This window comes from Cnephaeus nilssonii (assembly GCF_951640355.1).
Source record: "Cnephaeus nilssonii genome assembly, chromosome: 8".
Lineage (NCBI taxonomy): Eukaryota > Metazoa > Chordata > Mammalia > Chiroptera > Vespertilionidae > Cnephaeus > Cnephaeus nilssonii.
In genome coordinates, this window is record NC_137079.1 from 23224442 (window position 1) to 23252323 (window position 27882).

At 41.1% G+C, this 27882-nt stretch overlaps 2 protein-coding genes across 8 annotated transcripts in view; both read right to left on the reverse strand.

Moving 5' to 3' along the window:
* Window positions 1–886: 886 nt before the first annotated feature.
* Window positions 887–7987, reverse strand: PLPP5 (phospholipid phosphatase 5). Of its 4 annotated transcripts, none has more exons than XM_079778467.1 (7): window positions 5596–7987; window positions 5336–5444; window positions 4921–5011; window positions 4019–4082; window positions 3413–3507; window positions 2324–2494; window positions 887–1571 (listed from the first exon to the last, which is right to left on the reverse strand). In XM_079778467.1, exons 1-7 carry the CDS (start codon window positions 5670–5672, stop codon window positions 1408–1410), a joined length of 771 nt encoding a protein of 256 aa, XP_079634593.1. In that variant the 5' UTR covers window positions 5673–7987; the 3' UTR covers window positions 887–1407. The 4 variants fall into 4 exon arrangements, with proteins under 4 accessions (XP_079634593.1, XP_079634592.1, XP_079634595.1 ...); XM_079778466.1 differs by having other exon boundaries at window positions 3383–3507; XM_079778469.1 differs by having other exon boundaries at window positions 3383–3507; window positions 5376–5444; window positions 5542–7987.
* Window positions 7988–8054: 67 nt separating this feature from the next.
* The window catches only part of NSD3 (nuclear receptor binding SET domain protein 3), a 108718-nt gene continuing 88890 nt past the window's right edge, over window positions 8055–27882 (reverse strand). For all 4 annotated transcript variants that reach the window (XM_079778464.1, XM_079778461.1, XM_079778462.1 and 1 more), the window contains 8 exons: window positions 24223–24425; window positions 23450–23562; window positions 22623–22892; window positions 17703–17819; window positions 15563–15704; window positions 14380–14486; window positions 13044–13248; window positions 8055–12368 (listed from right to left, as the gene is read on the reverse strand). In XM_079778464.1, coding sequence (XP_079634590.1) covers window positions 12127–12368; window positions 13044–13248; window positions 14380–14486; window positions 15563–15704; window positions 17703–17819; window positions 22623–22892; window positions 23450–23562; window positions 24223–24425 — 1399 coding nt within the window. In that variant the 3' untranslated portion in view covers window positions 8055–12126. The remainder of the gene's footprint in view (window positions 12369–13043; window positions 13249–14379; window positions 14487–15562; window positions 15705–17702; window positions 17820–22622; window positions 22893–23449; window positions 23563–24222; window positions 24426–27882) is intronic.

The following is a 27882-nucleotide window of genomic DNA, read 5'->3' on the forward strand; positions in this document are numbered from 1 at the left end:
TTATAGAAATTAATGTATAAGACAAGGTCATATTTAACATATAATCTCAATAAAGTTAGTTGTAGGTACTAGACATCCGTTCTAATGATATCCTGTAATTGTTCCTTTTAGTTCACTGTGAAGAAGGGACAGAAAAAGATTTGTCCTTCAGATAATGATCTCTGTAATTTTTCTTTCCTGCCTTACCCAGTTGGCAAAGTTGATGCATTTGGGAAGATCTTCAGTCATGAAGGGAGAGAGAGCTCATGAGCACAGTTAAGGACAAATGAGGTAGAAACAGTCATCAGTTATTAGCACTGAAACCACACTCCTAACCATTTTCTTTATTGTGTTTACTTAGTAATTTGACAAATCCTTTATGTCCACAGTATTAAAAATACCACTAACTAGCTGAACTTGGATAAGATATGCAAAGCAGTGTTAAACCAGCCAGAAACGGATACTCCCCTAGTTAAGGCTTGATGGAATTGTCACCAGAGAAAGTAAATGGAAACAAAATAATTTAGTTGGTCATGCCCTAAATTTTAAAGTTTTGAGGTATGGGAAATGAAGTTTTGAGAATTGACTCTAGCTTTTAGGATAAAGTAGGGCTATGTAAAGGCTTCTTTGTGACAAGATCCTTCTAAGAAAGGCATTTATGCCCTAGCCCAGTGGTTGGCAAACCGCGGCTCGCGAGCCACATGCGGCTCTTTGGCCCCTTGGGTGTTCTAACGCCACTTCTTCAAAATAGACTTGCCCAGGCTGAAAACCGACTTCTGCGCATGGGCCACGAAGTTTCGATCGCACTGTACGTGCGCGCCTGCACGTGGTATTTTGTGGAAGAGCCACACTCAAGGGGCCAAAGAGCCGCATGTGGCTCGCGAGCCACGGTTTGCCGATAGCCGGTTTGGTTCAGTTGATAAGAGTGTCAGCCTATGGACTGAAGGATCTCGGGTTTGATTCCAGTCAAGGGCACGTACTTCGGTTGGAGGCTCAATCCTCAGGGTTGGAGTGCGTGTCTCTCCCACACTGATGTTTCTCTCCCCCTCCCTCCCACTCTCTCTAAAAATCAATGGAAAAAATATCCTTGGGTGAGGATTAACAACAACAAAAGGCATTATATGTAGAAACACTTCTGTAGGTCTTAGGATACCAATCTTACGAACCAGATTTGTACGCTGTTGGAGTATTATTGAAAGCTCTCTTATGAGAATGTGTGGCATACAGTAGTGAAAAGGAACCTTGTGACTCCTCATGATGAATTCATGTGAACAGGGGCAAAAGTGCATAATCATGGAACAGAATGAAATGCTGATGTCCTCACTTGTATCTTTTAACAGGTCAAAAGGTAGGAAATTCTTATCTTCCCATGGTCCAGAGAGGAGGGGCTGATTCACCTATTCTTCTCAACTGAGGTAGCTCCAATTTCTAAATATCAAGAGGATAAGGATCCATAGAATTCTTTTGTGCAGTAGGAAGTACAAGTCTGTTGTGAAATGGTTTATGGCATTCTGCATCAGTCAGAGGAGGGTAATACTGCCGGTAGCAGACATAGGCAAATGTCAGGCCAATCACGGATCCAATTAGTACATCTGAAGAGAGAGGAGATGAAGTCTTCTCTTAATCATATTAGACTCTTCAATCATGCCAGACAGCACACAGTATAGAGAACTTGGCCCTCCAGGTTATTCTCATTGTTTGGGCTGCAAAAACCCAGGGTTAGGGCTTTCTCAGTTTGATCAGAAAGTTTACATGATTATCAGATTGTTCTCTAAGCACCAAAGCAAAACACATTTTTAGTTAAGTATAAGAAGCCTTTTTCAAGTACATTAGGTTGATTTTTTAAATTCAGAAGAATAACAAAGGTTTACTTCATGCTGTTAACAACTTTCATTGTTTTCACCACTTAAAGAGTTCTAGAGGAAGGAATAAACTTCAGGAATTGTCTCTTCTCAAAAAATTAGTTTACATTCCTTGAATTTTAGTTTCATTTCTGGACAAGATCTCATGACAATTAATTTGATTTTTATTTTAAGACAGTAAATAAATTTGAGGTTTGTTATAAAACATTTCTTATAGTTTATTCTAAATTTATGATGCCTCAAAATAATGAAAAAATTAGGACATTAATTCTTGGTTATCTCCTTAAAAGGTCCAGTCTCCTTTCTCATCTTTCATGTAGTTATAAATGCATTCTCTTAGTATAGGCCCCAGACCATCCCATACTCACGGGTTTATTCATTCAACAGACTCTTAGTGAGCGTCTCCTCTGTGCCAGGTGCTGGAGATAAAATGATGAGTGATAGATACATGGAAGCTTCCAGGGCATGAGGACTTTGCCTACCTTGCCAGTGATGCTTATAGTCACAGGTGCGGGACAGTGCAATCACAGTTGCTAAAAGCAGAGGTGACAGAAAGGCACAGAACCTCCAAGATTTTCCACGGCCTTGTGGTGTGAAGCAGTGTAACTTCCCTGCCAGGTAGAAGGAAGCAAAGGCCAGCCCAGCAAATGCAACTAGAAGAGGGAAAACCTGTAAGTGTATGTCTTTTAAAGGAAGCTACTCACTAATTAATCTACAAGTAGGAGGCCAGGGGACATGAACATATTTTATCCCTTTTTTTGTATATTTCTGGAGTAGAACATTGATTATGAGGGAGAGGGAAATTAAAGGAAAAATTAAACTATTTTGTGTTCCAAAGTTAATATCCTAAGAATAGTTTTTGGAGTACTAGTTGTATGACTTGGGGCAGGTTACTTTACTTCTCAATGCCTTCGTTTTCTCATGTATAAATGAGAATCATAAAAATAATAGTACCCACTTCATTGGGCTAGTATAGTGTCAAATGAGGTAGAATCTAAAATGCTTTCCACTGGTTGGTGTGGCTCAGTGATTGAGAGTCAACCTATGAATCAGAAGGTCACGGTACGATTCCTGGTTGGGGCACATGCCCGGGCTGTGGGCTCAATCCCCAGTGTGGGTGTCAGGAGGCAGCACTTGATTCTCTCTCCTCATTGATGTTTCTATCTACTTCTTTCCCTTCTTCTCTGAAATCAATAAAAATGTATTTTAAAAAATAAAATGCTTTTCAAAACAGCTGACACATAGTGTCAAAGGTTAGTTAATATTTCTATGACTGGTACCAGATTGTAGGATCTAACAAATAATACATTAGTAATAAAATGTTCAAATCTCAGGAAGGTAAACTACCTCCCCTATTCTTGAATATTTACCCTAATATTGAGGCTCAGGCTTGTGAAATCTTGGGGTTCTTAAAGATGGGGGGGTCTCCAATTTCTAGATACAAGAACAAGAGTAGTACGATGTTTCCATCCTCACAAGCTTCCTACATGAAATGCAGTGATCCCCAAACCATAAAAGTAGAGTCCACATGGTAGGCATACAGGAAGAATGTCCACTAGGGAAGCTCTTACGGCCCTCATTCACCACATCCTTATCTCCCGTGCACGTCAAGTCCGAGTGGGCTTGCCCATCAGGGAAGCAGCGGTAGAAGAAGTCCGGGCGTGGCCTGGAAGAAATGAGCAGATGTCATTTCTGGTCACAACTCCAGAAATGATATTTTAGTGTATCAGACACCCATAATCCTGTTAACTGTTGGTTAAATAGTGTCCAGGCAAAATAATGAGATTGGATTAGTCTAGTCACCACTAGAGAAAAGCCTTATTTCCAGGGTCAGTGTTTAAGTCGGGGGATGGGGAGAGTGGAGGAGGAAGCCAAGCCAGCACAGGTGGTTTTATTTTGGCACATGGTTACCTTTTAGGGCAAAGAGCACGTCACAGTGCAGCTTCGGGGGGTACTCTAGAGGACACTGAACACTGCTGTGGGTGCCAATGGGAAATGCTGTTTGGGGCCGAAAAGAGCCCAGTGTCACCCGCAGGACTGAGGGGCAGGGAAGGGAGCAAGAACAGGCTGAGAATAAAGAAGGATAAGGAGAAAGATGTGTGCCGGAGTGCCATCAACCGTCTCTCCTGCCGAGGGAAGGCCGAGGCAGGCACTGGTGGCTCCCTCTTGCCACTTACCTCCCCACTATCAGCTTTATTGTGTTGGTAAAGACACCATTCAGAACCAGGGCGAGGCTGGCAGCTGGAAGACAAAGAAACCCATCGTTAGTGGCATCCGTCTCGAAGGAATTGCATGGTCACTGTCTCAGTGACAAGCCATGGCCTTTCTGAGATAGAGGAATGGTCGGGCTCAAGCTGACTATAAAAATGGTTCTGGCCCTGGCCGACGTGGCTCAGTGGTGAATGCCAGCCGCGTACCAAAAGGGTCTCGGTTCAACTTATCCTGGTTGTTGCAGGTTCGATCCCTGGCCTCTGTTGGGACGTGTGCCGGAGGCAACCAATGGATGTGTCTCTGTCACATCCATGTTTCTCTCTCTCCTTCCCTTCGACTCTCTGAAAGTCAATGGAAAAAATATCCTCAGATGAAGATTAACAACAATAACAACATGATTCCGGCCCTCAACAATTGACCGCTCAGTTGTGGCACAGGGAGAACTTCTGTGCCGGCTGAAGCCATTTCTGAGGCACACATAATCCAGGGCATGCAGGCCATCTGTGAGGTTGAAAGTTCTGAGTGCTATTTCTCTGTCTCCCAGGGCAGTGGTCGGCAAACTCATTAGTCAACAGAGCCAAATATCAACAGTACAACAATTGAAATTTCTTTTGAGAGCCAAATTTTTTAAACCTCTTCTAACGCCACTTCTTCAAAATAGGTTCGCCCAGGCCGTGGTATTTTGTGGAAGAGCCACACTCAAGGGGCCAAAGAGCCTCAGTTTGCCGACCACAGTCCCAGGGTAACAAGTGGGGTCCAGGCAGATACAGGTACTTCAGGAAGGTAGAACTCGGTGGCTTCCACACTGAGGCCACAACCCTGCCCTCTCATTCCAGCACTGACACCAGCTGGAAAGGTTAGCTCTTACCCAGGCAGGCTTGTTTGCTGTCCGTTGTGTCCGCCTGCTTGAGACATTTGGCCAGGAGGATCAGAGACAGTGGGGAGAGAGATGCAATGGCCTGAACCAGAACATGTCAAAGGTTAACAAAACCGCAAAACCAGTTGGTAAAGGAGCGCCACAGGGAGAGGGAGGGAAGTGACAGAACTCCTATGTCAGACCCAACCGCTTCCCAGGAAGGACAAACTCGGTCCTCCAGCAGGACAGCCTCTCGAATGGCCGGGCGCCCTAAATCTGGCTCAGCAACATCTTAGCACATCAACAAAGGGAGGAACAGGCCTCCCACCAGGACCATTTGGGAGCCAGAAGGACCACTTTGGCTTCCCAGCGGTACAGCGCAGTAAGCAGTCCCAAGGGGCAGGAGGAAGGGCTCGCCTCCACGCACAAACATGGACTTGGTAGGGAAATACTCTGCTTCCACATACGGATTCCGGTACAGCCACATCTCCTCGGGCTGGATAAGCCTCTGGAAGGGCGGGAGAAGCTCTGTTACCCTGAAGGGAAACAAAAAAGTGCAGAGCACGTTGGTCTGCTTCCCTCCGGCTCCCCGCGACCTCGGGAGAGCCTGCAGCGCCGCGGGGACCCTCCTACCCGGTCCATGCAACAGAGTGTCGGGCCCTGGGGCCCGATCCGTAAGCCGCTTACAGGAAGGCCGCGAACAGTGCGATCCGCAAGCCCAGTTCGGCCCAGAAGGCCTCCGCTGCCTTCCTCATCCGAGCCATGCCGCCGCCGCTCAGCCCAGACGCGCGCTGACGTGGCAGCCGCTGCGGCGAGCACACGAAGCCGCCCCCGGAGGCCCGGTCTCAGCGGCTGTCAGCGCCCGCTGGTGGGCACTCGGGGAACTGCAGGCAGGGGAGGCGCTCGGCCTCCTTACCCGGCCAGGTCAGCAGCAGCTTGGCGTGTTCTCAGATCACCTAGCAAGAGGGATGGAGGGCAAGCAGTGCTGTTCTCCGGTACATTCGGCAAGGAGCTAGTTCCCAGTGTCCTGCCACGCAGCAGGCTACCTTCCCGTCTGATAAACCAATGGGATGAAAGTGATTTCAACCTCCCAGTCATGTCCTTCGCCAACTGGCCAGTGCCTGAATATTCTCAGAGGATACCAAAGCCCGCAGCATCGTTCTCCAAGGACCTTTCCTCCACGAACACAAAACGAAACCCCTGCATCTGCGGGTCCCAGTGTATCAGCAGCACTGCATCTTGAAGGCAGATGTACCTAGCTCTCACAGACTTGCTGTGCTGCAGGCCTCGCTGACAGGTCGGCACCCTGGGTGGGGCAGCACCGCAGCCAGGCCCCTCCCTCCCAGGAAGGCCTGTGGCCGAGACTAGAGCCGGAAACTACAGGCAATGAACAAGTCCACATATTTAATCTGGAACATACAGGACAATTTATTGAAGTCAATCTCAAGCAAAATCTGAAATCAGTGGAATGTCATTAAAAACCTTTCCAAATGAATCCTTATGGAAGCAAAAAAACCCCAACAAAACAAACCACATTTGAATTCCAAAGTATTTATAAAATAAAAAAGGCAACATCTCAGTAAATATAATATACAAAAATTGTATATTCCTACCAGCACAGACAGCAGTAAGCAGCTTAAATATTACAGGCAATCCTAAATACACGATAACGAGTCAACAATAAGCTATCTATATACAGGTTAACCAAGCTTTGCACAATTCACACTATGCAGTAAAACATAGGCCAATCAACAAAATCCCCAAAATATATATCTTGAAGTCTGTGTGGCAACATCAAGTCGATATACAGTAATGCCCTAGTGGAACACCCCCAGGAAAATGGTCACTAATCCTTTAGTGTCGAGCTTCTAGCCGAGTCACAGAAACTCAGAAGAGATTGACTTTAGTGAATATTGGTGCTTTGTTATTAAAGACTCAAGTCTCAAGTGATTTAGGTAAAATAACATTTCACAGGATCTACAAAGTTTATTACAGATAAAGTACAGAAATAACCAATCTACAAAGGTTGTTATCATAGATAAAGATCACAAGGAAATGAAAACAGAATCTGTCGGTATCTGTGTTTGTGCAATATCACAAGTGGGTAAAAATGAATTTCTCATATCAATTCAAATTTGCACACACCCTTGTATATAAAAAGAATCTTATTATTAGCTAATTGTAATCATCATTTAGCAACTTGGTTGTCTGTGGCAATAATGATTTTCTTTTTTAACATAGAGTATGTGACAGCACAAATGAAATAGAGATATAAACAAATTTTATCCAGTCCACTTCCAAACTGACAAGAATACCTTATCAATACCTAATCCAGATAATCTGCATTCACACATATCAGAAGTCTGTGGTGGCCAGGGAAGGGAGTACTGGAACCTGAGGGTGCTTCTTGCCAATATGCAGATAGAGTAACGTCACATAAGAAAACTAAGGACTGAATAAATGACTTTGGCAACTACTCATCTTTTCCCTTTTACTTACATGTTAATGACTTTCAGAGGCTACCAAAAAACAGGTAACTCTCTTTCTCCTCCCCCTTCACATGTATGTGCCACAAGCACAACTGGTCACTTAAGCAACGGACTGACAAAAATAAAAAATAAAAAAAATGGTTTTTAAACACACAGGTTACACCCAACATTTCAAGAGTGTAACATAAGTGCAAATCCCCCCCCCCCCCGCCCCTTCCCAGGCAGGCATACATTAGAAAGAAGAGGTGCTTGGGTTGACAAAATGATAAAGAACATACATGGGAAATATTCATCAAAATGCTGCTGGCATCCCATGCAGGAGTCTCTCCCTCAGATGTGTTCATTAGATCTGAGAAACCCACTGTGAACATGCTCTCCCACTTGCAGAACTTCACCTTTAATCCGTGTGAAAGAGGGTAAGAGACTAGGCTATTTTCAAAACAGTGTATAAAACAATGCTTTCTACTTCATAAATTTTAAAGTAACTGTTAAAATAAGGAGAATCTGAAGAATTTCAAGTACTTAAAACACCTGAATACATGAGGCAGAGGTCTCAAAGTTAAAGTGACTACTTCGCACCTGTGGTAAACATCATCGTCCCCCTCCCTTACCCTACTGCCCACCCCCTCTTCTCCCTGTGCCCCACCCCAGATAAAAGTTGATAGATTTCAGTATATACAAATTTCCAACTTTTCAATATTTGTTAATACATGACAAAGCTGTCTAATTATATCTATGCCCTAGCTAATCTGAAAATGGAAGTTCTCCTCTTTGTGGACAAATAACCACAGACCAATGCTATGTGGCCCTAGGTCCAAGGAAATTATTCCAAATGATCATTTCATGTCTGCAGCAACTTGGACAGCTCGGGGGTGGCTAGATACATCAGCCTTGTAAGAAGGATGACAAGTCTAACTGACACTGCCCACAGAGCAGCTTCCCAGGATCATCGTACCTCACGCACAAGCACATCACACGTAAGCTTCCCAAGCGGTGACTGTTTTCTTATCCTGGTGGGACATAGCAAGTGGCAGCACCTTGACTTGAAGGTGGACGTTAAAGGAAGCTTTGTGTTAAAAATGGAACAAAAGACAAGCAACAAATGCTGGGTAGTCCAGAGATTACATTCTGAACAGTGGCCTGTGTGTCTGTTTCCAAACTGCAGATCTGGCTGGACCCTGATTGGAACACATACCATGCAACAAACAACTCCAAAAGGAGACCCTACTTCATGAACCAGCAAAGTTGCCCAACGACCTGCCCCGTCTGGGCGTCCTTTACATGATCACCTCAGAATTGCACAACATTATTTACAAATATTTGGGAATGGCAGAAGGGAACTGGAGCAGTCTTACCTGACCCCATTATTATTATTTTAGTTTTGAGATATGTTCCTGCCTTGAACATACAAGTTTCGATGATTCTAAAAGTAAGCCTATTCTGTAACTTAGGCCAGATTATTTTTGAGAATTGAGATAGAATGGGAGCTTGTTAAAACAAACATAAGGTAAACCCACCTCACCCTAACTCTAGCCCCGATTAAACAGTAAGAAGTGACTGGCGTCCTCGGGCTGCTTTAGCCTTCTCGGCTGCTCCTGGCCGCTCCTGCTTTCTCATGCCGGCCAGGCATGGCCCAGCCCCTCTCTCCACTGCTCAGCGCCTGGAATTTTTATCAGGATTTCATCTTTAGTTGTTACTGATCCAATTTCTGATGCTTTATGCTGATTATGAAACATCTTATCTTCACTTCTTCCTCCCGAGAATTAACATGAGGTTAAAAAAAAAACAACCACCATTATCCCAAGCTGCTTTAAGTTATTTCATTTTGGACAATAATAAAAACCAACCATGTATGCTCTGACCACATACAGATTTAAAAGTTAACCAATACCAGCCTCAGACTGAGTGAGCAATGTGTGTTTGGAATATTTCACTGGGGAAGCACAGGCGAGCACAGTGCATGTATACTATGCACACTTCAAGCACAACTTACTCTTTCTGCTTCCAGAACCTGCAACTTCACAATGTATTCAATAGTCAACAGTGACACAATGGCGGAGTAAGAAGAGCTCCTTGGCACTGGCATGACTAAAACCACTTTTCAGACCATGAAAGAACACTCATGCACAGACCCAGAGCTAGGCTTAGCTATTTTGTTTTCTACCCTGATTTCTGAAATGACAGAACAATTCTATTAAGCCCCCCCACCCCCCAAATTAAGCAGGCTCAGCAGAGCTCTGTTATAGATACACAAACAAAATGTGACACAATGAAGAACTGCATAAAAATACTTAAACCTAAGGTATTTGTAGTTTATAGACTAGACCCTGGCTTACCATATAAAAGTCATCAGATATCAAATAGCACTAAGGAGATAAGAGTTCATGTTGGATATTGTTTTAACAAGAGTTACATTTTGAATATGAAAGGAAATCCTTCATGTTAGTAAGTTTAGAAAAGCAAACATCATATATATATATAGAAAATAAAGTTTTAGTATGATAAAACCTAGATTTTCTTAAATTATTTTTTAAAAGGACATCAAGCTATATAATTGTTCAAGAGCAAAGGTTAGTGTTTTGGCGAGATGTAATCCATGTTACTTGTAGCAATTACAGTTGCTAACATGTATAGCATTTTCCATTTTGCTCTTTCTTTTGGGACCATATCTAATCAATAGAACTACTGGAGGCCCAATAAGTTACCTCAAAATTAATTGCCAGAATCAGGCAAGTGGCAGTTTAGGAGCTTAAGTAAAGGAACTGTAGTGTTGTTTTTCCTGTTTTGTCCCCCCCCACCCCACAAGACAAAATCCAGTATCATTGCACATTTACATACAAAAAAAAGAGAGGCACAAAACAGCTTTTCTTCTTTTTTCCAGAGAAGAGCTCTAAATTGGTAAGAAAAAGAAACACACACAACACAACTGAAGGAGTGTGGTAGAGCATCTACCCTCCCTACCTTCATAAGGTTACCAGGTACTTCTTGAGGGAAAATAAATGTTACCAGGTACCAGCAATTAATTGTAAGCAGTCAAAATTCACAGAGAAAGTTAACGTTCATTCAAGCTAACTCTAGACTTCTACTCAGCACAGTGTTACGACAATGTCTGACATTACTAATCATTTCATACAAGGATGCTGGAATATACAGATTCCTGGGGGTTAAAAGCAAGTGAGTTTTGTGGGCAGACATCTTGGAACACTTGCATCTCTGAGATGCAAGCACCACAGCCAACCGTTCCGGCTAACACTGCTTCCTTGGGAGCTTTCCTAAGAGGCTCCTGAGATGAAGTGTATTTGTGTGGCTACTGTACACCCCGTAGAAGTGCTTCCCCTCCCTTCTCCTACGGGGACAACGTTAAGTACCAGATAACAGCAATTGCTGAGATGTGCCCCCCTCCCACCCCAAATAGGAACTAAACCGAAAAGAGCTATTCAAAAACAATTCAAATTCATCTGTGTAGTTTCACCAGGAAACTTGAGGAGTCAGATGATAAAGGGAATGTTTGATTAGGAGAGGGAAGCAGAGACAAAATAAAATACCCTTAATTCTTTCCAAGTCAACTAGGGTGTGACCGAAAATGGTGCTTATGTCATCCAACTTTTTTGGTCTGTGCCTTTCGTCTCCCTCTAGCTGCCTTTATCTGTGTGTCAAGAAATAGGAATGAGCCCGGCCGGCCAATGTGCTCAGTGGTTGAAAGTTAAGCTATGAACCAGGAGGTCATGGTTCGATTCCCTGTCAGGGAACATGCCTGGGTTGTGAGCTCCATCCCCAGTAGGGGGCGTGCAGGAGGCAGCTGATCAATGATTCTCTCCTATCACTGATGTTTCTATCTCTCTCTCCCTTCCTCTCTGAAATCAATAAAAATATATATGTATATATATATATAAAAGAAATAGGAATGACCATTCTAATACTGCATTCATATCTACATAAATGCACTTCATCAAAAATACCCACTATCAATGGAAAACATTCCAAACTCAGTAAGTGCATCCATTTCTTTTTCTCTCCAAACCCAAACCAAAATCACACTATATAACTTTCCACGTAAAGTTATCACATCACAAAGCCCACCTAGTTTAAGACCACAGAGGTAAAATCCACAGAAGCATTTTGTTTTCAAGAGGCCAGATTCAATGCTTCCATAGAACCCTTCTCCAAGGCTATGAAAGACATTTTGAAGGGAAAGAGAAGTTAGCCTACCTACTACACAGTAAAGAGGTATATAAAGATCATCATATCCTTTGCTAGAGGGCTTTCTCCAATTCCTACTTAACACACTCACACATACACTGATTAGACTATCTGAACTACACTTCTCAACATTTTAAAAAATGAAAATAAATAAAGGAATGATGGTGACTTTTGCTTTTTACAACCAAGGACTTTACACTTATTTCATTAACAAAACTTTTTCTTTGTTCTTATTTTAAAAGGAAAGACATCTCTTTTTCCAACTGCAAGGCCTTGAAACAAAATAAAAGGCAAGAAAGGACCAAGGGAATCGAACCCTCCACTCAAGAATCACCAAACCAACAAAATCAAACAAAATCCAGATATCCCCAACTGCTTCTGCCGCAGGACCAGGCTCCCAGTCTCTTAATAAGGCAGTACTGATGGCAAAGGCTGTGCACACTGCAGCAGTCTCTCCTTTCACTAACACACCATCTATTTACGTTCTGCTTTTCCTTTTTGTTCAAAGAAAAAGGAAATCACCACCCATTCATTCTTTTGCTTCTTCTCCATGATCTTGTGATTCCAGTTTACATTTGATCTTGCTCCAGTATTCTGGTGGCACAGGAGCCCCGGGGTCATGTTCCGAGCAGCAGAGAAGGCCTTCCAGTGCAGAGGGGACCAGAGCTCCCTTCCCATGATCTTTACAGAAGGAGCGTGGACAGAACTCACAGAAGGAAACAGCTGCACTGCTGCACTCATCGCACTGATGCCACGGGCACTCCCACTTTCCTAACGGGGCGGACAGGAGGAGAAGAGCCCAAGTTAGTGCCTGTCTTGATTACCCACGAAAAACCCAGGATCCCACCTTCTCTGGAGACTGATCAATTGAATACAACTCCAAATTTCAGCCAAACATTGGTCTGGCTGGGTGAACCATTAGGTACAGATGTGAGATACTGCCCATAGTACTCACCTATCTTTATATATAAAAGCCTAAGTGACTGTTATGACTGGATAACTGGCCAGTAGCTGTGACATGCACTGACCACCACCAAGGAACAGACGCTCAACGCAGGAGCTGCCCCCAGGTGGTCAGTGCGCTCCCACAGCCAACCTCTTGCTGCCGGCCAACCTCCCGCAGTCCTTGCGCCTCCCCACCCTCTGCTGGCTGGCCCCAATCTGCCCCGATCACCAGCCAGGCTGAGAGACCCCACCTGTGCACAAATTCGTGCACCAGGCCTCTAGTGGTAATATAAAGGAGAAACCAATCCTTGCTGGCTCATAGGTATCCCAAATTTGCAAACAGACAGATTTTCGCTAGCATAATTTTTGTTTGCTATGATTGTTTGTCCTAGTCAATGATTCCTATTCCACCGCTCCACTAAGGACAGTGGACTATATTCTGAGTTACACAAAGTTGGCAAAAATGCAAGTCTGAGAAAAGGTCTTAAAGATCTCGCTTACCATATGGTGGCTGAGTCAGGTTAAGGCATAGGAGGTGGTATGCTTTGGGACAGTCCTTTTTGTCACACATGACCAGCTCTCCACCATCTCCACATTGAAAACAGTAATCTTCATGCATCTGCTTTGATTCTGTTTTGATTTTTCGTCTCTTCTGCTTTAACTTAGCATTTCTTGCCCTTTCTTCAGTTGTTGCCACACATGCCGACTGGCAGGAAAAAGGATCACAGTTTAATGATCATAATGCATGAAGCTGTACAGAGAAAGGAAAATCCTACAACACATTCATTTAATTTCATCTGTTGTTCAATTAACTAAAAAACACCAGGAGGACTCATCCCATAAAAATACTAAAATAAGCTGGTGTCGCTGAAACCGGTTTGGCTCAGTGGATAGAGCGTTGGTCTTCGGACTGGAAGGTCCCAGGTTCGATTCCGGTCAAGGGCATGTACATTGGTTGCGGGTACATCCCCTGGTGGGGGGTGTGCAGGAGGCAGCTGGTCGATGTCTCTCTCTCATCGATATTTCTAGCTCTCTATCCCTCTCCCTTCCTCTCTGTGAAAAATCAATAAAATATATTTAAAAATAAAATAAAATAAAATAAGCTGGTGTGGCTCAGTTGGTTGGGCTTTGTCCCATGCTCCAAAAGGTGGCCAGGTCAATTCCCGGTCAGAGCACATGCCCAGGATATGGCTCAAACCCCAGTGGAGGGCATGCAGGAGGCAGCTGATCAATGTTTCTATCACTCTCTCCTTCTCCCTTCCTCTCTCTCTAAAATCAGTAAAAAATATTTTTAAAAAATTACAAGGACACCGAGATATAATTTACATACCATTAAAGTCACCATTTAAAAAAATTAATTATCTTTTTTTTAAAATTGCTTTTAGAGAGAGAGAGGGGAAGGGAGAGAGAGAAACATCGATTTCTTGTGCACTCATTATGTATTCATTGGTTGATTCTTGTATGTGCCCTGACTGGGGATCAAACCCACAACCTTGGCATGTTGTGACGACACTCTAACTGAGCTACCTGGGCAAAAGTCACCATTTTATAGTATGTAATTAAGTGGTTTTTAGTATATTGTGAATTTTAAAAAAAGTTTTCTAAAAGGATTTGGCTAGCTTCAAATTCTATCAGAAATACAAATACATTTTCAGAAACTAATAGATCTTACTAAGGTATTGGAAAGTCAGTCTAAACTCTGGGTAAACACCACTGAAGATCAGTGAAGTAAACCAGGTACCCATTTGCCAGTATTTTCCTGAGATGGTCATAAGCAAACTTCTGCAGTAGCCCCTCCATACTCCTGCTGGCTCAGGGCACGCCCCTGCACACTGACCTTGGGCCGCACTCCAAGAAAACCACTGCAGTTCTCTGCCCCACAGTGGCACTCCGTCCTGCCATTGCCCAGGCAATCCAGGTTATAATTAAAAGTTAGCTCCATTCCTAAAACAGAAGAGAAATAATTGTTCATATTCAAGTCATGGGGAAGAAACTGTTGTCATAGAAACTCTTGTAATGAAAAAACGAGACACAATTCTGACATCAACTTTTCCCTCCCCCACATTCTACATCGAAGACAGTGATGGAAAAAAGAAAAAAGGAAATAAAATAACTAGAGGAAAACATCCCGACCCACCCATGATTACAGCAAAAATAAATATTCTACAAAAGTCGTCACATCCTTTTCATTGAAGTGGTCAAAAACTATGTAATAGAGACCAGGATTTGAAATCTCTGTTTAAGGAAAATGAGTTCTAGTTTAGTTTTCTTTTCTGAAGCTAATTTATAACAGTTTCTAAATGAACAATATGTCTGTGGAATTATGACGACCATACTGTTTCCGGTAATTAATGCCTTGTATTATGATCAGAAAAGAGTTCAAAATGCAAGTTTACTATCTACACCAAAGATCCAGTGATTCGATTTAGGAGGCCCAGCTTTCTTTTACTGGGCTTGAACAATCCCCCATGAGTCTAGAAATACAACTGAAATTCCTTTCAGCTGCAGCATTTCACACTCATTTTGCTACAAACTTAACAAAGGAAAAACTAAGATTTGCTGTTAAGATGCTGGATGGGTAAGGAAAATTGAAAACTCTGGCTTCAGAAGTGTTTTATGTCTAATTTGAAACTGAATGATCTTTCAAAATAAAACAACCTCCTCCCACCCCCCAAAACAAACCAAGAAACCCACTGATGTTAACACAGGCTTTTAATACTTTAAAAAAAGAAAACAAAAGCTTAACCATCTGGTTACATTATATAGACAGCAATAATGTGGAGAATTAATTCAGAAAGATTGTGGATACAGAGAATTCTGTAATATCCTCTTACAGAAAGGCTCTTGCTAAGCTCCCCTTTGCAGAATACAGATTTTTACTTCTTATTGGCAGATAACAATTCTAAATATAACTATTTGAATAAATATTTGAGCACCAAACCTTGAAGAATGTCCTGCTTTCAAAGGATATACTTGCTTCCTAGGGAGGGGGGGCATGGGGAGCGAGTTACTTTATTTACCTGCAGGAATATCACAAAGAGCAAAAAGTCCAACTCGAACGTCTCCATTCACTGTCCACTTTTGTGTTTCACAGTTTGGATTACAACTGTGGTTCATAAAGCGAGAGTAATTTCCTTTTGGGCCGGCATCAATTATACGGTCCTTCAGAAAGAAAAGAAAGGAAAGGTACCTTTGACATAAAACTAAACATCTTAGAAACATCCAATGCAGTCAAGAGCCACCAGGCAGTAGCATTTTGCTACCAGCTGATGCCTGACAAATGCAAATCTGAAAATGTGGTGCTCTCTGTACATTTAGTAAGTTATCTACTTCCTCTCATGACTTTCAAGTCAAAACAATCAAGATAAAGTAGAAACAAACAGACCGCAGAATAATGCTTAAAAGATTATCTGGTCTTGGGTTTAGGAAAGTATTTCTGAGAGAGCTCGGAGTTCAGACAGCTCCTTGTGATGGGAACAGGGGTGCTGAGCTGTCGGCCCTCCTTTCCTGTTCTGAGCAAGAAGCACAACTAGAACAAGGCTAGAAGGCTCAGGGTTCAGGCCAAGAAGAGCAAGTAGGACAAATGAGAAACTTCTCTTCTGAATAAAGACTTGCAGATCTGATTGATGGAAGCGATGTACTCAAGCATGTCAAACTCGTGGCCTGCCGGCCCTGAGTTTGACATGCTCAAGTGGTTTTCCTTTTTTTCTTTTTTCTTTTTCAATTCGCAATAATCACACCTCCAATAAGCCTCACTGGCTATGATACTGCCATTGTGCAAAGCTGATAGTTTTTTTATTTGTTCTAATTTTACTTGTAGTAAAGTCTAAAATACAGTACAAACCTCCCCATTGGGCCCCTAAATTTAAATTCTGGTAATCTGGATAAGCCCTGTAAGATGGATCCTCAGAGTGTTGTAAAGATGGCTGGAGGGGTCACTGACAGTGAAGATAGGATTTAGGAGCCAATCGACATCTATATATATACAAGCCCAGTGACCGTTATGGCGGAATGACCAAAATGACTGGTCACTATGAAGTGCACTGACCAGCAGGGGGCAGGCGCTCAATTCAGGAGCTGCCCCATGGTGGTCAGTGGGCTCCCACAGCAGGAGCACGCTCAGCCAGAAGCCGGGCTCATGGCTGGCGAGTGCAGCGGCGGTGGCAGGAGCCTCTTCCGCCTCCACGGCAGCACTAAGCAGCAATGAGCCATGTGGTAAGGAGCAAGCAGGCGGGTGGTAAGGAGTGAGCAGTCAGGTGGTGAGGAGTGAGCAGTCAGGTGGTAAGGAGCAAACAGGCAGGCAATTAGGAGCAAGTGGTCCCGGATTGCGAGAGGGCGCAGGGCGGGCTGAACCCCCACCCTTGCATGAATTTTATGCATCGGGCATCTAGTCATAAATAAATGGCATTGTATGTTTATGGAATATATAGTCATGAAAGCTGTAAAAAGTTTCAAACAATACCATATGAGTTAAAATAACATTTCTTTTACATGATCTCCAGTTCTTAACTTTAATGACATTCTGACTCGGTTTTAGGAATGGCCTGGAACACAGGAAACATGGGTACTAATCTTCGCTCTTCATTAAACTGTAACAAGGTATTCAACCATTTACCATGGCTAGACCTCAGTTTCTTGTCCTCTGTAAGTCAGAAGACTAGTGAAGAAATTGAATGAGATAATGGACACAGTGTGCATCAAGTAGGACTCACAACTGCATGTATTAAACCAGCAGTTCCGTCATTTCTCTTATGACAGCATCCATTTCTCCTAACTCATTAAAAAGTTTAAATGTGCAGAACAATTTTCAGAGTTAGAATTTTTGCTAAATCTGAACTTTAATGGTGGCTTATAACTTAAAATTAGCGCTGCTTCCCTCCTTCAGTGATAAAGCAACTGACTGGCAAGCCTTTCTGTGCCCGAGAGGAGCTGGGACCAGAATCCAGGTGCCAACCTTCCCTGCTTCACTCTCACTCGCAGTGCTGTCTCACATGACCTGTGCAAGGCTGCAGCAAGCATTCATTTTGTGCTCTGGTATAATTGGCACATTCTAGTGGGGAGCACACTGGCTACTGCTGATCATTATACTTTGCCTGAAAAAATCAAATTAGAGGAAACAGTTCAACCTAAGATGATGAAAATAAAAACAAAGTATTTTACCTTGGTGACAGTTAACATATAAAAATTGGTTACACTGTTCTCATGGGCTCGCTTGATTCGCAATCTGCATTCTTCTTCATCAATTAATTCGCCAACATATTCATTTACAAATTCACCCTACAGAGAAGCATGCAGTATGTAAATGTGAAATCAGTGTATTATATTAGAAAGCGTTCCTTAACACAACATGTATGATCCAAGAGAATTAGCCAAAAAGAACTATAGAATATAACTTCAACCATCAAAACAAATAGTTGCTGTTATTCATGTGCATTCAGGTGGCACTATTTTTCTTGTACCAGTGCTGCAAAATATAATGATCTGCTTGTCTTTTCTTGCTGACAATATTATGTCCATAGTCCAAGTGACACAGTTAGGGTCCATCACTGGGACCTGGGATAAGGCAACCTCGAGCCTCTGAAACTACTACAACATTATAAACCATTTATTATAGTTCATATTTATTGTTCTATGAAAATGAATGAATATAGAAAAATTAAAGTGCTGATATCAAATATGAGGAGTGCATGTGCCAAAACTTGATATACCACTGTGAATAAATATTTCTAGTTATTTTGTAAAAGAAATACTTTTGATGTCCAAAGTGACAAACCATTAACCTCAAAGAGTTGTTTACTGAACCATGAGCTGTAAATTAAACTGTGAACTAAAAGAAAATAAAGACCTTAAAAAGTGCTAGAAATCTGTCCTTAAAGACTGTAAAAAGAGAGGGTGTAATTCGGTGTTTATACATATTTTTCAATTTCTAAGAAGCCACCTGACAGCAAGAAGTGCATGCTTGACGCTGGCACACACTGCCAGGATTTAGGTGTGAAAAGAAGGGACTCACTGTGTACTCTCAGTTTCACATTTGGCATCCGTCCCTTAATGTACCAAAAACCTTTCCCATGTTGCTACAAAGTCTTGATGATTGTGCTTTTCAGAGACCATATATTTCTAGCTGTTTTGTAAAAGATCAGTTACCTTACACTAGCAATTCCTCAAGTGCTAAAGGGCAGAACAATCCTGACTATATTTTCTTTTCTCTTGATTACAGTTGGCCCTTCAACAACATGGTTTTGAACTGCGCAGGTCTATTCACACATGGATTTTTTCAATAAATACCTGTACTATTTTCCATCTGTGGCTGGGAGCCCACAGATGGAGGCTGACTGTATGCCAGTGATGGGCAACCTTTTGAGCTTGCTGTGTCAAACTTCGCCAAAAAACTGAGCATAACTCGGGTAGTGTGTCACTTTGAGGAAAAAACATTATTTCGCAAATGTTTCATCCTCAGGAGCAGCAAATGTTTCATCCTTGGCATGCGGCCGCCTCAGCGGCCACGTGTCATCAGAAATGGCTATGCGTGTCAGTGCTGACACGTGTGTCATAGGTTCGCCATCACTGCTGTATGCACTGATGTATACCGTTTTATATAGGGAACTTGAATATCCTCAGATTCTGGTGTCTGGAGGGGGCCTGGAACCAATCCCTATGCCACAACGTAAGTTTTGGGGGAGTCAAAAAAGTTCAACTGTGTGTGTGGTCAGTGTCCCTAACCTGTGCGTATTCAAGTGTCAACTGTATATCATGAATTAAGTAAATTAAAACACATTTTAGCATAAATACAACTACTATTAAAAAGTGTTAAAAAGATATTAAGCTAGACAGTTTTCAGGATGACTCCAAACATTCCCCTGAAATCATAGGCAAAAAAATTTGTATGTGTGATATGCATGGCATTAAAGTAATATTAAAAAATTTGAATCACGTAACATTTTACATGCAGACGGCCTTTGACTGAGCAGCCCAATACACATATCCAAGGCATTAGCAAGTCCTATTGGCTCTAACTTCAACATGTCAGAAATCCAACCTCTTCTCTCCTGCACAACTACAACCCTAGTGGTCTACGCCATCATCATCTCTCTCCTGGATTATATTGGTCTCCTTTTTATCACTTTTCCCATTACCATAAATTCTCCGTACTACAGCCAAAATTATTCTTTTGAAACCCAAGTGTGGCAGACAGACTCTGAAGGTGGCCCCCATGACCTCTGCTTCCTGGTATTCACATGGCTCTGCGATCCTCTCCCCTCAAGTGAGCAGGACCTGTGACTTGCAATAGAGCATGACAAAGGTGATGGACATATGTGATTACATGAGTCTGTTACATTATGACTTTAGCATACATCTTTGCTGGCTGTAAGGAAGCAAAGAGCCATGTTGGGGAACCTCATTTGACAAGGAATTGTAGGCAGCCTCCAGAGGACAACAAAACAATAACAACAAATGAAACAAACAAAACAAAACACCTGAAGCTCTCAGGCTTACATCTGCAAGGAACATAATTCTGCCAACAGCCATGCAGGCAGGGAAGTGGATCCTTCCTTAGCCAAGGCACATGAGTGAGAATCCAGCCCTGGGCAGCACCCTGACTGCACCAAGAGGACCCAGCTAAGCATTGCCCGGACCCCTCACGCACAGAAACTGTGAGATAATCAAATGTGTGTTATATTTTAAGTTGCCAAGTTTGTGGTAACATTGTTATGCAGCAATAGAAAACGAATACATCAAGTCTCAGATCAAGTCAGTCCCTACTAAAATGCTCCAGAAATTTCCCATCCTGTGGCCTGTAACGCCCATATGATCTAGCCTCTCTCCTATCCCCTACCTGCCATTCTTCTCCTTGCCTTTCTTCTCCTGGTGCTTTCTTGTTGTTGCTGGAACATACTAAGGCATTTGTACTTGTTTTACTTTAGTCTGAAATACTCTTCTCAATACGTATCTTCGTGACTTTCTCCCTCACATTTCAGGTGAAATGTCCCCTCTTCAGGCCTTCCTTAGCCAATCAATTTAAAGTAGCAATCCCAGTCACCAGCTATCCCTTCTGACAGCTTAGTTTTCTTTGCAGCATTTAGTGGTACTCAGCATTAGATATCTGTTCACTACTTGTCTTGTTCACTACTGTTTTTCCAGGTACTGGAACAGTACCTGGCACATAGAAGAAGCTTCACAAATATGTACCAAAGGAATGAGTTTCTTTGCAAGCAATCTAACCTATAGAAACAGGTGCATAAAGAGAGATGACCAAGAATGTTCACTACAGAACTTTAAAAAATCTATAAGTGTGTGTGTGTGTGTGTGTGTGTGTGTGTGTATGTGTATGTATCCACACACACATATATATAAATGTATTGGAAAATAGGTTATATAAATTATGGTACATAAATTGACACATTTTACTATGGAATACAGTGAGATTGTTTAACAAAAAGAATGAGTTGAAAAAAACAATAAAAATAATGAGTTGAAATCTCTATGTACTGCTATAAATATATATATATATATATTAAGTGGGAAATATGTATGATCATATTTGTTTTAAAAACCCTACAAATAAGAATATAGATTACATATTTGCATATGTGTTAATACTTACAACTGCACTGAAAAAGTTCTAAAAGTCTACATACCAACCTATTAACAATGGTCATCTTTTGTGAGGAGACCAAGAATTGAAGGATGAAGGAGGAATATCTTTCTTGTATTGATTTTCTTTACTACATTATGTGGTATTTTTTAATCACAAAGGTGATTTTTTGAAAGGTAGAAATAATTACAGCCTGGCTGGTGTGACTCAGTGGTTGAGTGCTGACCTATAAACCAGGAGGTCACAGTTTGATTCCCAGTCAGGGCACATGCCTGGGTTTCAGGCTTGATCCCCAGTAGGGGCCGTGTAGGAAGAAGCTGATCAATATTTATCTCTCATCATTGATGTTTCTCTCTCTCTCTCTCTGAAATAAAAAAATATATATATTTTAAAAAGAGTAATTACAAATTTTCACTAGGTCCACCTCTCTCAATGAATATATCTCCAAGTTCTATAGACTGGCATTTGGCAGGGGTAGGGGACAAAAGGGGGTCAGGGCAGGAACTTGTTATAAAATGCAGAATATATTGTCCCAGATATTTCTGGGTGATACTGTTTTTAAGGACCCCAGGCCCTAGCTGGTTTGGCTCAGTGGATAGAGCATCGGCCTGTAGACCAAAGGGTCCCGGGTTTGATTTCAGTCAAGGGCATGTACCTTGGTTGCAGGGTCCTGGACAGGGCTCGTGCAGGAGGCAACCAATCAATGTGTTTCTCTCACATTGATGTTTCTCTCTGTCTTTCCCTCTCTCTTTCACCCTCCTTAAAAATGAATGAAAAAATATCCTCAGGTGAGGATTAATAACAATAATAATAATAATAATAACCTCAGGAGATTCTCAGAATCTCTAAAGTCTGAGAGCCTCTGAGCAGTAGAATATACTGGTGATTTTCTTTTTTTTTTTTTTTCTTTGAGTTATTTGTATTTAGAAAATGTTTTGCAGTGGACAATGCATTTCTGTGTTAAACAAAGGGACTGTTTTGAAAAATTGCCTCAAAGTACTAAACTTTTTCTGGTTGCTTTTGGGTATATAATCTAATTTGAGACTAGCAGCAATCCTGACATGTGTAGGGCAGGGCATACTATGTCTATTTTAGAGATGAGGAAACTGAGGTTCAGGGAGGTTGACTGACTTGGCCACGGTTTCACAGTTAATGAATTAAGACAATGGAGCAAAGTCCTGGCTTTTGCCTTTACTAGGTCTTTTACATCTAGGTCTACTTTGATTAACAAGTAAAAAATACTTCAGACAGAAAATGACCATTGTCCCTTCTCCTTTTTATGACTGATCATAAGACAACCAAAGTTTATGTATGTTTTATCACTACCACTTCCTATAGCTTCTTTGCTTAAGAAGTGCCAAACTCTCGACTTGGGAAATTTCAAGATTCCGCCAGGAATCACCGTACATCTCATCCCCGTTGAAGGTTCTCTGAGAAGCACAGGCCCTGACCTGGCTCCGACCAGCAGTGCCCCTCTCCCACAACACCTTCTTAATGCTCCTTTTGGTCCTGAGGCCCCAGCCTCTTCGCTCCGTTTTGATGATTTCTGCATCAGGGTAGAGCCTCTTTGTGAAGCACTGGTTCTGGCAACGATCTCCGGCTGGGCACACCTGCGGGTGACACTCGTACTGCAGCATTCTGTTCAGGCACTCAGATTCCAAGCCGCAAGGGTTCTCATCGGCTGGCTTGCAGTTACAGCGGGGAATCTCTGACAGGTCTGCAACCTGGATCTGTACCTTTCCTATGACTTTGTTAGCCTAGAAAACAAAATCACAGATGAGAGGGAGGAATTTAAACTGAACACCCGAAACTTCCAAGCTGTTCTTGGCTCTGCTAGTGTCTTGCAGAATGACTAAGAAAGGCTCGTTATCGTATTAGCAATTTCCCCACAAATAAACTAAGAATAAGAATGGCCTCTTCTTAGTTGGCAAAAATACCAAAAACTGATGTGAATTCTCATTTATCTGTTCTGTGTATTTCTGCTTCTACTAGTTGATGGAAATTTCATAACTAAAAACAACTATGGACTGTCTGGACGAAAAGGGCAAATCTCTCTATTCTCATTTGGTGGCAGGATAACCTGGTAGAGCAGGAAAAGGATTTCCCATCAAACATGTCGCTCCCAGTTGCCAGAGGGCTTATCTGAGACCTCATCCCCACAGCACACAGCTCCTGCTCCCAGCTCCCTCGCTCCCATCTGACTATGACACTGCTAACAAAAGCTCGGCTTGTTTTACAGAAGATTCTCACTACCAAGAGAGTACTGCACTTCATCTTGCCCATCCAATACCAACCTCTCAGGGTAGAGACTCACTTTGATGTGTTTGTAAGGAGGAGGTTTTCTTGAGTTTTTTTCAATCTCTAGTGCTTCTTTACTTTCTCTTTGTGCTTTCAACTCCTGGAAACGTTTTGCAGCTTCTTCCAGAGCTGCCAATAAGACCAAACAAAGTATATAAATGCCAACAAACAAACAATACCTGTTGGGAGAGCAGTTCTACTCTGCCTTCCCAATGCACTGAACCGGGCCGCTTTTTTCTTTTTAAAATCGTTTCTGGAAATAACCACTTACCACCAGGATAGGGTAGCACTGAAATAGGATATGACTCACTGTTGGCTGAACACTGCTCTATGCAAGCTGCAACCTCAGAGATGAGGTTCTGCTTCCGTGATCAGAGGCTTCCACGTGAACCCCAGGGCAGCCTTTCACCTGGTTCTAGCTTTAAATTCACTGTGCTCTCGCCCAGAAAGCCAAACTTCCCGGTACCTTGTTAAAACCAGTTGTAAGGCTCTCCATGGGAAGCTCTGCTACTCTTCTGTGGTAAAGGAGCTTCAGTGATTAAGAAAACTGTTCCCAGAAAAATCTATGTCTAGAAAGATCACTGAAGGAACTCCCTTCACTTACGCAGCAGAGCACACCAAACTGAAAACGTTATTTTTCTAATTGATTAGATTCTGACATGGCTCTAATGGGGTTAACCTGGTGAAAATTGTCTACTACCAGAAGTATGTCATATGCGAGGTGGAAGATGTTGAGAAATCAACTCTGGAGTCTTAGTTTTGAGCCATTGTAAACATCATCCAACTTACCTTTTTTGAAAGTCTTGTTAATACTAGTCTGTCCCTCAGCAAAGCTTTTGTCTCCTTCAACATAAGGGAACACTCTGCCCTGGTGCACCCAATAGTAGTCATGAGAACCAAAGAAGAACACAGGGAAGTCCCCCAAGTTATGCTTAAGGCCCTGGATGTTCAGTGGCACAGACCTGGGATTGCAGATCTCTGCTGGCCACCATCTGAAAACAAAAACAATTTTAGGCCAAGGGGATAAAAAACAGACTATTCTTTACATGGCTGGCAGGATGGAATAAGAGGTTTTGTACCGTGACATTTTCATTCAGACTCTAAGGACACAAAATACCTTGATTATCTTTAATCCTGCTCAAACCACACAGCATTTAAAATTATATTGCTTAATGAATTTATTAATGAAATAGTGAACACAGACTAAACAAACTAGGTCCTAAACACCCAATCTAGCTACTTTCTTTTAAAAATATCTCATATTTGTAAAAGAATATATATCATGGAAATATAAGCTATAAAGCATAATAAAATAATACTTAATCCACTACCCACCTTAAGTATTAGAAATTACCAATATCATTCCAAACCAAATTTCTGTCCAAGAAAAGTTGTTTTTCTCAAAACTTGGCATTCTTAAATCAACATCGTCCTCCAAGGTGTAAAAGTTTATTTCTGGTAGTCCAGGGGCTCATTTGAGAATAAACTGATGCTATAGTAAAGAATGACCATTCCCATTCAAATTAGCATTTTCTGACTCTATTCACTCAGGGTAAATACTTTTTGGTCAAATGTACCAAAAAGACTTATATCAGTGTGTATTTCAGAATCTAATTCATCTTGGATCACAATAAACGTGGACTTTGGGACAGAATGGAACAGAACTGTTTCATGCCATGATGACTGAAACCACAGCAATCTCTAAATGAAACCATCTGTGAGGCACACGTGACAATTTCCAGCAACTGGGCAAGTCAGAAATTGAAAGGTGGAGCTTTTGTAGTATGTAAAACCATCAATATGAACAGTAAACATACAAAAACTTAAAATTCGTCGGTCACTTATTGTATAGGTGCCTAATAAAACCATTTATCTAATGAACAATTGTATTATTTAGAAGATAAATAAAAGCATGGCTACACTCTCAGGGTTATAGTGCAGAACCTGAATACACTTCATCTAAAAGGTACCTGCTGTCCATCTAAGAATGAATGAAAAACACGGGCAAGAGCCTGTGCTCAAATTGTTCAAACAAAACAACCGTTTGTGTAATCAGTGTTTGGTTTCCCTTAAAGTGGACTAGGAAATGGCTATTTCTAAACCATTTAAAGGCATTTAAGTATGTACATGAGGACTGCATTCATGGGGTCAGGAAGAGGCTCACTCTGTGCCAGGGGTTGTTCCAGGTCCTCATATTTCCCCCAGGAAGCTGCACACTGGAGCAACTAGTTACTGAAAAGAAACAGCTTCATGTGGGCCAGCTAGGCCTGACTGGAAAAAATACATTAAGACTTAGTTCATGGATGGAAGTCTTTGCAGAACATACAAGAAGAATTTGACCTGCACATAAATCTCACTGGGCTGTGAAATGGAGAACTGCTTTGGGGTTCTTTAAATGCAATGTAATTAAAACTTAAGTATTTAAGTTAAGGCAAAGATCTTTTTACACTCACAACTTCTTAAAAAAGAAAATACATAATGTACAGCATGGTGACTATAGTTAATAATACTGTATTATATATTTGAAAGTTGCTAAGAAAGTAGATTTAAAAATTCTCATCAGGAGAAAAGAATATTATAACTATATATGGAGATGAATGTTAACTAGACTTATTGTGGTGATCATTTCACAATACTATATACAAATACTGAAACAATATGTTGTACAACTGAAACTAATATGTCAGCAATATCTCAAAAAAAGCCCCCTAAAATTAAATATAAAGAAAATATTCTGAAATTTACTAGAAGAACTAAAGGTTTCTTATATTGTTTTAGGTATTTGTTATCCAGGAATGTATCTAGTAATTGTCAAACCCATGTCTCCCCACTCCCAAATATATATATAAATTATAAAAGCAGTGTTTCTTTTAAAAATAAAACAATGCACAAATGTATAACAGAAAAACTGAAAATGTCTCTCCTTGTAATCTCATGCCTAACACTATTAACATTAGATGTGTTTCTTTCCAGGTATTAAAAACGTATTACATCTAGAGGTACTATTTTTAAAAATTGTATAAATACATGGAAAGATAATGTACATATTGTTTAACATGTTTTCTAAATTCAACTATATAGCAGATATCTTCCTATGTTACTATACAGCCCTGCATTATTCTTTTATTGGCTTCAAGATACTCTACAATATGGATATAGTATAATTTATTTGACAAATCCCTTATGGACTGAGCATTTGGGTTATTTCAAATAGCACTACAATGAATACCCCAACAAATACATTTTTGCCTGTTTGTCCAGTATTTTTTCCTTACATAAATTTCTTGAAAGGGAAGCTCTGAGTCAAGGAGTATGCACAGTTACAATTTTAATACTCATTTCCCTATGCCCTCCCCAGCCACAAAATTATTACTCTTTTATATCTTTGCCAATTTGTTAAGAGGGAGGAAAAAAACCTCTCTGTTTTTAATGAATATTTATTTTTTAGTGAGGCTGGGCATTTTTCACGTTTATTTTCCATTTGTTATTCTTTTGCAAACTGGCCCTTTCTCTTCTTTGTCCTTTTTTTTCGAGGTAAGGTATTTGTCTTTTCTTATTGAAAGTAGAAAAGCAAACACTTTATCCTGGTTTGACATCTGCTTTTTAAAACTTTATATCGTTTGCCATACAGTATAAAATTGTTTATGTATTCAAATTGTCCATCTTTTTAGGACTTGGAGATTTCTTGTCTTATATTAAAAAAATAGTGGGAGGGCTACTGAACCTCAATGCCACTTATCTCAGCTAAATAACAGAGTTTTTAAAGTTAAACAGGTAAGCAAACAGCATATTTAAAACAGAGAAAACAACATAGCCCTTTCTAAAAAGAATTACAGTATGTCTGAGATTCTATAGAAATATATCTTACTTAGGATTCTAATTGAAAAATAGAATTCTATTGTGTTCTCTTGAACAGTATCTATTTTCTTAGTAAAACGATAAACTTATACCTCAAAATGCAGATTGCAGTTTTAAAAATACATCACTATTCCTATGCAGTGAAGGCTTGTAAAAAAAACAGGCTTCTTAAAAGGAGAAAGTTTTATTAAAATAATAGTAATCACGCATACTTCTTATTCATTCTCTTGAGCTAAAGGCTCTTAATGAAACAATTTCTCTCTTTAAATCCTAAAAAAATCTCTCTCTTTGCACACAGGTTAAAGTATGGACAAGATTAAGGGGCAAAGAGGGCTATTTTGGCCAGGGAAAAACTTGATTTTATTAGAATCACAGGTCAACATAAAGCTAATTAGGGCACAAAGAAAACATCTTCTCCATTAACCACGTAAGACCTTTTATTCCAAAATCTAGTTGTACATAGTTCATTAGTATAAAACAACTTTTGGAACTTAAAAATAAAAGCCAACCAACCAACCAAACAAAAAAAAAAATTCCACAACTAACCTTCTCAATCTTGTAAAAACCCAAACTCAAAATATGTTTCTTGCC

Excerpts from the sequence above, each read along its gene's own strand:
- PLPP5 (XM_079778466.1), bottom strand. The coding sequence starts at position 5,672 with ATGGCTCGGATGAGGAAGGCAGCGGAGGCCTTCTGGGCCGAACTGGGC. Across the intron at positions 3,508-4,018 it reads ATAAAGCTGATAGTGGGGAG|GCCACGCCCGGACTTCTTCT; the intron begins GTAAGTGGCAAG and ends CATTTCTTCCAG. Across the intron at positions 2,495-3,382 it reads CCCTAGTGGACATTCTTCCT|TTGCATTTGCTGGGCTGGCC; the intron begins GTATGCCTACCA and ends TCCCTCTTCTAG.